The 9,352-nt window shown below is 35.5% G+C and overlaps 1 protein-coding gene across 2 annotated transcripts; it reads left to right on the top strand.

The window, feature by feature from the left end:
* Positions 1-212: 212 nt before the first annotated feature.
* Positions 213-7,093, top strand: LOC122137923 (cornifelin-like). Of its 2 annotated transcripts, none has more exons than XM_042727040.1 (4): positions 213-344; positions 948-1,052; positions 1,627-1,772; positions 6,635-7,093. In XM_042727040.1, exons 2-4 carry the CDS (start codon positions 950-952, stop codon positions 6,761-6,763), a joined length of 378 nt encoding a protein of 125 aa, XP_042582974.1. In that variant the 5' UTR covers positions 213-344; positions 948-949; the 3' UTR covers positions 6,764-7,093. The 2 variants fall into 2 exon arrangements, with proteins under 2 accessions (XP_042582974.1, XP_042582975.1); XM_042727041.1 differs by having other exon boundaries at positions 230-341; positions 946-1,052.
* The last annotated feature ends 2,259 nt before the right edge of the window (positions 7,094-9,352 follow it).

Here is a 9,352-nt window from a genome sequence, read left to right as displayed (position 1 = left end):
TTAAGATGCTCTCCCACTTTACTGGATTAGTAAATTTAGTACAGCAATAATTGTAAACAAAACTGTTTTGCACAAATAAATGGTTCATTTCTAATCATATGTGTTAAACTGCTTAAGTTAGTTCCTCAGTCAATCCTCTATTGCACATAACTACAATTTTATTAAAATGGTTTCACGTTTACTGTAAATGACACGCCTTCTTTTTGTGTTGACCAGAAAAAAAAAAAAAAAAAACGGGAAGAAAGAAAGAAAAAAAAAAAACCGCTCTCCCTTTGAGGTTGGTTTCATTTTCCACTGCAGACCACCACTGCATCACATCTCCGGAGTCCAGACTGAAAGCAAAGGTAGATCATTCGTTTATTTACTAATGGCGAACTGTTTCATTGTAGTTTATATTTGTCTTAAAAAAATGCAAAAGTTAACTAAATAATTGCATAATAAGGATTTATTTCTTTAAATGATCGAGTGCTAAATGCGAAATGCTCACAAACAGTTTCGGTTCTTTAATTATCACAATTTACGTTCACAATAACCACAAAATCCAAAATATATGATCACATACTTGTAATATAAGACTAGCCTACATTTTCATGAAGTTTTGTATGCTTAAATTGTGCAATCAAGTATTTTCCACTTCATTAATCTAATAATGGAAATAGGCACTGTAAAGTTAACGTTCACGTTCAAAACTGTATTACTTTTAAGGGTGATTATAACAAGCTCTGAATTCAGTATAAATTTCAAAGGGATATAGAATGAGTGGAAGAAATTAGTTAAAACTTTAGCAAAGACGTGTCTCTTATTAAGTTGGCAACTAGCTATAGTTCTTTATTCTAACAAATGAAGCATGGTTTGTTACTTCAGTCTTCACAGTCATTCACTTTCTTTTCTTTCTCTTCTCTCCCTCTCTCTTACCACCCTCCCCCTCCACCATTTCTTCCTTACAGTCATGGCAGTACATTCACAAACTACTACAATTGTGACATCCCAGCATGTCTCCTCTGGTACCTGGACTACAGGCATCTGTGACTGCTGTTCTGATATGAGCACTTGTAAGTCACCCACCGACCCATGACCTCTCAGTACCCTTTTCTTTATTCCAACTTGTTTAAATGCGAAATCCTTCCTGATCCTAAACCTGTTTTAATGTTACGAAATCAGAGCTCCAGAGAAACGGTGGAAATGACTGCAAAAAGTAGGCACAGCCTTCCTGTTAAAGTATAAAGTACAATATGTAATTAAAATGAAAAAAGTATTGATGTAGGACGACTTTATGAGATCATCTAGTTGACTTTAGTGCAGCTTTTATTTCTAAACCACAGTTTTTATGGCTTTATAATGCTATACAGCTTAAAAGGCAAATGTAGAACATCATGACATCACACACACGTGTGTATGTATATAGATAGATAGATAGATAGATAGATAGATAGATAGATAGATAGATAGATAGATAGATAGATAGATAGATAGACAGATATCATTGGTAATACTTTAGAAAGTGCTAAAATGCAGCACCTAAATTTTGATATCTGTTAAACCTCAACTTTGGTCAAAGGTGTAGAATGACTCCCCTTTAAACTTACTGCAGGCCCAGAGCTAAAACATCCCTCATCTGTGTTTCAGGTTGCTGTGCCCTTTGGTGTTTCCCGTGTATGCAGTGTCAGACTGTGTCTCAGTTTGGCTGGTGTTTCTGTATGCCGTTACTGGACTGCTGCATGGTGGTGTCTTGCTGTCTCCGCCAGAAGATGAGAGAGCAATATAACATTCATGTGAGTTCACACACACACACACACACACACACACACACACACACACACACACACATGCAATTAGGAAAATGGTGATGTATAGCGGAAAGACTAATAGCTAGAAAACTAATAGCTAATGTGCTAGAGTACACACAGAGAGGATCAAATGATAGGATAGGTTAACCGCTTGTAGCATCCTGTTTTTTCTTGTCCTGGGTTTTTCTGCAATCACCATAGAAACCACCCATATTTCATTATATTAAAGTGATTTTTTTGGGGAGGGTTCTTAAATGCATGACTGTGTTTGCTCTTTAAACAGCATTGTTATGACGTCATTAGTCACATTGCATTTATGGCTCAGGTGTTTGGCTGCATGTGTACAATCTTAAAGGGATAGTTCACCAATAAATTAAAATTCTGTCAACATTTACTCACCCTCATGATGTTCCAAACCTGTATGACGATTTGTCATTTGTGAAACACAAACTGAAGAATGTTTCAACTGTTTTTGTCCATTTAATGTGGGTCCAGAACAACATTGGTCCAAAACATTCATTACATGGTCAAAAGAACATATTTTTTCATGTTTTGCTTAAGAAAACAAGTCATACAGGTTTGAAACAACATGAGGGTGAGTAAACGATAACAGAACTTTAATATTTTGGTGAACTGTCCTTTTGAGACTGATGTTATGCCAATCTTGAATACATTTGCTAATTAAAATGAACAAACAATTGTTTATTTATATCTGTTTCTGTACTTTAACTACAGATTTTAGTTTACTGTGATAACCACAGGCAAGAATTAATTTCCCCATGGTACAATTCACCACTCAGAGTTTTCAAAGAACCGATGAAAAAACAGATGTTCATGAAGTTGCTTCTCATTTAAAGATGAAGAGACATGGCAGTTGTTTTTTAATTTTAAAAAACTGCTTGTGACTGTGAAAAACATATTTGGGCCACTGGTGTGAGTGACACATTAATAGTTGTGTAATAAAATGGAAATAAAAATGACAACTTCCAAAATGCATCTACACTGCAAAACTGTGAATGGCTGCTTTTCTCAACTCAATTATATATTATTCAATTATATATCTCGATTATATATAATAGTTCAAAAAACATAAAGGTAATATTATGTAGGCCTAACTTATATTTAACACACTTTATTCTTTGTTTTTGCTCTATTTGGCCAACAAAAATGGCTCCATATGAAGCTAGAACAGAACCTTTTTGCATCTCAGAAACACAGTTTGAACGAATCGGGTGAATCAGTGATTGCATGACCCATTCGTAAAGACAGACACTTGCTTCATTCCTGAATTAATCAGCCATTTTAAATCCATGCTTTAATGGCAAAGAATGTGACCTCCTACTAGCAGTAGATGCTCATAAAAAAGTAAGTGCAGAGCCCTGCCTTTCAGTAAAATAGTTTCGCAGCTGTAAAGCTACATGACATTTCTTAGTAGCGAGGTTCTTGAAGCAGTTCAACTTAAAGATTCGCTATTAGTAGACACTGCTGCGAAGCATGTATTCACATGCAATGAATCTCTCTCTCTCTCTCTCTCTCTTTATTAACTGCATTAACCTGCATATCAATGGCCCATGCCTCTGTTATTAGCTCTAAAATGACGTTTTGGGATTTGTAATGTAAGGTGTATTTTTAAATAATTCATTTGAACAATATTTTGAGGTGTGGTTGTGACACCAGGCCGTTAAGATTATTAGAGAAATAATGCACTCCTGAAGTGGTAATGTGGCCACGAGGCTGGAGCCTATTAATGGATCGGCCTTTCTCCATTCTCAAACAAATCAAAACTTTAGATTTTTATTGACTGAATGCAAGCACTTATTGCGATAGAACACTGTTTTTCACTGATTACAAAATATTTTTGTTTGCTGAGGTGGTAATATTATGTAGGCCTATTAATAAGGAAGGGGGGCTCAAAAATAGTTTTGCCACGATAAGAGGTAAATCAGGCCCTTGCCACATTAAAGCCTAAGTACATGCAATAAACAGACTAAAGTATTTCATCTCTGTCAGAGGCACTATAAACCCTCATTAATGATTGAAGTGTAGTATGACTTCAGTCTTTAGCCATGTGCAGCCATTATCCTCCATCCGAAGCCAATTCATCAGAACTTAAACTTATTTCGCAATGCATGGCTACTTTGAATATGTCGCTTCATGTGAATGCTTTACATAATGCTGAATAACAGAAAAACGTGTCATAAAACAAAAACAAAAATAAAACCCTCACATTAGCTTATAACTGACAGATGTTTGCTTTTTTGTGTGTGTGTGTGTGTATAATTTTTTTCAGTAGAAAAAAAAAATTTTAGAAAATAAGCATTATGATTTCTGTTTGTGCCTGTGTGACTGGAGTACATTTGATTTTTCCTAATAAAGACTGTTTGTGTGTGTGTGTGAGCTTATAACTGACAGATGTTTGCTTTTTTGTGTGTGTGTGTGTGTGTGTGTGTGTGTGTTTAACTCATTAAGTTAAAGCTAGGGGTTCAATAATTAATCTTTAGCAGATTTAGCACATTTAAAATCTCTCTTCTGGGACAATGGACCAGAAATAATGAGTCATCCTGTATTGCATTTTTGTCACTTGCATCTAAATATGGTTGGGATGTAAATAAATGCTATTGGCTAATTAAAAAATGTACACTCCAATTGTTATGTCTCAGCCTATGTCTCACCCTAACATCATGTTGCAATAGGCAATACAAAGGAAACGAAACTTGTTTAAGTACCCACGTGGTCTTGATCACTTGAGAGCACACATACATGACAGGAAGTAAGTTCACAAGACTATTCCAGCACTGTAAGTGCACTTAATCCAGTCTAAAGGCTAGTGGCAGAGCTAAAATTTTATACATGGGATGGCAAAGGCTAATTCAGGGGGTTCATAGACCATGACAGTAAATCAGTGTATAACTCCAACCTGGCATAAAAAAGCATGAATAAATCCTACGATTGCTGATTACTTCACATTATCCCACATTAGCTATACATTCATACAGTAACTTCAAATATGAGTCTATTGGAACTTATTTCTCATTTCTCTTATTTCTATCTTCTGATTGGAGGAAAATATTAATTTATACAGTGAATTCTGTAAATGTTGTTCAGGTAACCTAAATCTTCAGCTTACTTTAAACAGGGCTACCAACTTTTGAATTCAGCCTGGAGTGAGAATTGTTCAGGAATAATCAACAAGCTTGCGATTAAGTACATGTTACGTTTTTCAAAATTTCCATTAACTTAGCTATAGGGGACCATATTATTTAGGTTAAAAATAAGAATTGATTAGTATACAAGTTCATATTAGACCATTTTATAATAATGTTATATCTATAAATTTTTATTAATTATAATTAAAAAAGAGTAATTATATGAACAAAAATGTAAATGTAATCTCTAGGGTATATTTTTCTCGCTAGTTTATGGACACTGAAGTTTTTGTTTACAAGCTGCTGTCTTTCCATGGTTGAAAGTGATTATGAGACACTAGACATTCAGTAAGTTGTAGTATATCTTTCAACATGCCCTCAGATGTTCATTCATGATTATTTCATGGTAATTAGAATGCACTCCTGCTTCACTTGAAATGAGGCAAAGCGAGAACGCGGACATGAACTGTCCCGCCACTAAAAAGCTCCAAAACTGTAGCCCATTTATCATTTGAAATTCTTAATAAAATTAACATAATTTCAATGCTGAGAGTTTGTTTTATATTATCAAAAATAATCAGCTCTTGTCTGTCAGAACGCTGACTAACGTTAGAAACACATTAACAACGTTGTACCCTAATCATATTAGAAACATTCTAGAAACATGGTAGCATCATGCTAATCATCCTAGAAGCATGCTTGAGTGAAGTGACATACAGCCAAGTATGGTGACCCATACTCAGAATTCGTGCTCTGCATTTAATGCATCCAAAGTGCACACACACAGCAGTGAACACACACGCACCATGAACACACATCCGGAGCAGTGGGTAGCCATTTATGCTGCGGCGCCCAGGGAGCAGTTGGGGGTTCAATGCCTTGCTCAAGGGCACCTCAGTCGTGGTATCGCCGGCCTGAGACTCGAACCCACAACCTTAGGGTTAGGAGTCAAACTCTCTAACCACTAGGCCACAACTTCCCCCAAAAGGGGAAGTTTGCTAATTGCATTTTGCTAATCATGTTTGCTAATCATGTTAAAACATACTAATCTTGCTAACAACATGCAAAATCATGCTAGAAATGTACTATTATCATGTTAGCAATATGCTAGCTATCTAATCAAAATTTATTCAGTTATCTTTTAAAGTTATTGCTATTGGTGTGAACAGACTTTAAATCTCTAATACCTCTTCATTGTGCAGAAACTAAGCTTATTCCATCTTCCCTCATGTTCAGGAACATACATGCCCCAAGATTATGCAATATCAATGTAAACTTACAGTGTAAGTTAAATTATTAGATATTACAAATTATTTGGTAATAAAACATAAAATGCTGCATATTTTATTGGTGCAGAGTAGGTGTATTTTCTAGAACATTTGCAACTGATTTTTCTCACTTAATTAGAAGCACCACAATTAAATTGTGTCATCTGTTACAAAGAGACTACTTAACAGAGATTTAGAAAATTATTTTAGAGTGCAAAGTCTTCACCCCCCTCTTCAACATTTGGGCCAAATACAGGAAATACGTCATGCAAATAGACAAGTGGTCAAAACCGCATGTGTGGGTATTGGAACAAGAACCTGTTTGTCAAGCCAGTTTAAACTAATAAGTAGTAATATTTATAAACTAATAACTAATAGTTTATATTTTACAAATATAAATTCAGTGGTATTATTGAAATCCTTTCTTCCTCAGGGTTCCTGCTGCGATGATTTTTGCACTATCTTCTGCTGTTATCCTTGTGCCTGGTGTCAGATGTCTCGTGAAATCAAGATTCGTGCTCATTCTGGGACTGTGGTCACCCAACAAATTACACGTAGTTAGAGATCTGTTTTGCTGTGAGTTATGGGCAAAAATTAATGCTGGTGATAAAAACTGATGCCCTCTATCTAGTGGTGATTCGTAAACAGCAAAGTCCTTTATATTGCATGCTTCACTATGTTTTTCCTGTTTATTGTGCTGTTTATATAATAAACAAATGTTTGTAACTCACTTTTCATACAAGCTATAAAAAAAATAAAAATAAATAAAAATAGGCATGGCATGTGAAAAACAGATAGCATAAAACAAACATCATTATTGCTTCACAATGTTATGGTACATTTTGTATTAGTTGAAAATCATTCCAGTAATAAAATGATGAGGTAATAGAAACCCTGTTTGTATTTTTTTGTATTGGTGCATTTGCTTACTACATGCTTTATTTCAGGTGTGAAAACAAAATCATAACTTTTTTCCCCTCCGCTACAGAACAACTTTTGAAATGCATAGATGGTGTTTGTGACACCATCTGTATATAAAAATGTTGTCATATCACCCACACCCACTGTGTGTCATAACAAATTTGTAAAGAGTGTTATTTTTCTATAAAGGTGATGTTCACACAATGCAAATAAAAGACTCAGAATTTTGAATATGGTGTTTCACCGAAGCAAAATACTTTGCATACTTGCAAAACTTGTAGTAAATAGTTACAAACATTAATCTTTGTATGTGCTGAGGATTACATGCATTATGTTGCCCTGGCAACAGGAAATGCTGTTCCATAATTGCAAAATTTATAAAATGTTCATATCTAGTGAGTCCCAAAAGCGATGCTTTGCCCCAGAGGCCTACTGTACTTTTAATAGTATTATGAATATGTTTACTTTCTCTTGGTGATGTTTGTTTTTGGATTATTCTCAGGTTTCAAGCTCTGTTTCTTCTCTGCTTTCTGTTTTTGAGCACTGTGTACTGATGTTTTCGACTCCCAATGGGTTTAGCAAGGTCTTTTCTCAAGCTCCAGTTGATTTTGCCTGCAGACGAACCTTAAAAAATGCACACATGAATACATTTTAAATATGTAAACAGTACCACTGCTCCCTATATGCACAGTATGTAGTTTGCGTCAGAGGGTGACATGGGAGTGGATTATCAAACCTCTCCTGCCCCACTCCCCAAAAATAAAAAAAGAAATTTATATATATATATATATATATATATATATATATATATATATATATATATATATATATATATAGTCCCATCCTAATCCCAGAAGAATGACTCCTATTCCCTCCCCACTCCCGTGTTGTGTTTTTTTGGGGCGTAATCTGTCAGATCACAGATCACAGCATGCCCACCTTAGTTGAATAAAAACCAAAAGGTAGTTTTTTGTTATTTTATTGAACTGAAAGCCAGCTTAAACAATGCACAGTGTGCACTGCATACATTACATTTCATGTAAATCATCCATGCAAACATACATTTTCTAATTCAATTGGTTCATTTGAAAGTAGACATTTCTCTCTCTGTAGATATATGTCTCGCTCAAGTTCACAGAGACCAAGACAGCAGAAAGCGCATCCTGTTTGCTTTAATTAATTTACAGAAGTGCAACATTTTGTTGTAATTCTGAGTGCACACAAATAAATAGTCTTTACAGATTCGAAAGATGCAGATTACTTTTCTAGGTTAACATTAGATTGAGCGCCCATGTAAAGTTGCTACTACATACATCTTTCAGATGAAAAGCCATATTTGATGTCGATGAATGATAGGCGAGCATTTGGATGTCCTGCCCACGACTGCGTACATCATTCACTTCAGTCAAACAGGAGAAAAGCATAAAGAGACAGGGCAACTAGAATTGAGTTCATTAGAATTTGTGATCAGTTTTCTGAGGACTCCGAATCACCTCGTGTCTGATCTCTTTGATCTTAGGATGGCAACTGATTGTCATATGAGCAGAAATATGGGGTATGTTTTATAACTTACAAGCCATATGTTTTAAAAGCAGGGTAGATGATTTGGTTCAAAACTTTTTTTGTTATGCTGGTTGAAAGTCTCTTCACATTGTCGTGGAAATTCCCAATATTAATCTGACTTCACCACGGACAACTCAAACAACTACAGTTGTTAATGTAATAACTACAGTATCTCAGGCTATTTCCCTTAATTCCCCGAATACTTACAATACAATCCAAAGAACTACAGCATAGAGCTGATTCCCTGAATTCCTTGAATACTTACAATATAATCCAATACTTCCCTGAAGTATAGTGACAGCATCCCGTCAAGAATCTACTATCACTATCTCAGTCACAAATGAGCACACAGGTCTTTAGCATCTATACACTCAAACAAAGTAGTTTTGCTTTTACCAGTAGTACGCTGTTAACCTCAGCCCCAGGACGGCTCTATAATCTTCCAACACTTTCGCTGGCTTTGCGCTGGTCTTTTGAGCGTAGAATCTTTAGTACTTCTGTTCCTCAGCTGCACAGCATATACCAGACACCACTCCCAAGTTGCTCTTTGCAGGAATGAAAGTTTTATTCACAGCCGGGAGCCCACTGGTCACAATAACCAAGAGAGACCCTCTGAAGAGAAGGATGCATGAACATTTATACCTTGTAGTTTAATGTCACTTAAGGC

Source organism: Cyprinus carpio, chromosome B7, assembly GCF_018340385.1.
Source record: "Cyprinus carpio isolate SPL01 chromosome B7, ASM1834038v1, whole genome shotgun sequence".
Taxonomy (NCBI): domain Eukaryota; kingdom Metazoa; phylum Chordata; class Actinopteri; order Cypriniformes; family Cyprinidae; genus Cyprinus; species Cyprinus carpio.
Note: the sequence above shows the minus strand (reverse complement) of the source record. Positions and strands in the feature narration are given on the sequence as shown.

Bases quoted from the DNA above. Each gene is read 5' to 3' on its own strand.
- LOC122137923 (XM_042727040.1), top strand. From the start codon at position 950: ATGGCAGTACATTCACAAACTACTACAATTGTGACATCCCAGCATGTC. The intron at 1,053-1,626 runs GTAAGTCACCCA...TCTGTGTTTCAG, and splicing joins CTGTTCTGATATGAGCACTT to GTTGCTGTGCCCTTTGGTGT. The intron at 1,773-6,634 runs GTGAGTTCACAC...TTTCTTCCTCAG, and splicing joins GAGAGCAATATAACATTCAT to GGTTCCTGCTGCGATGATTT.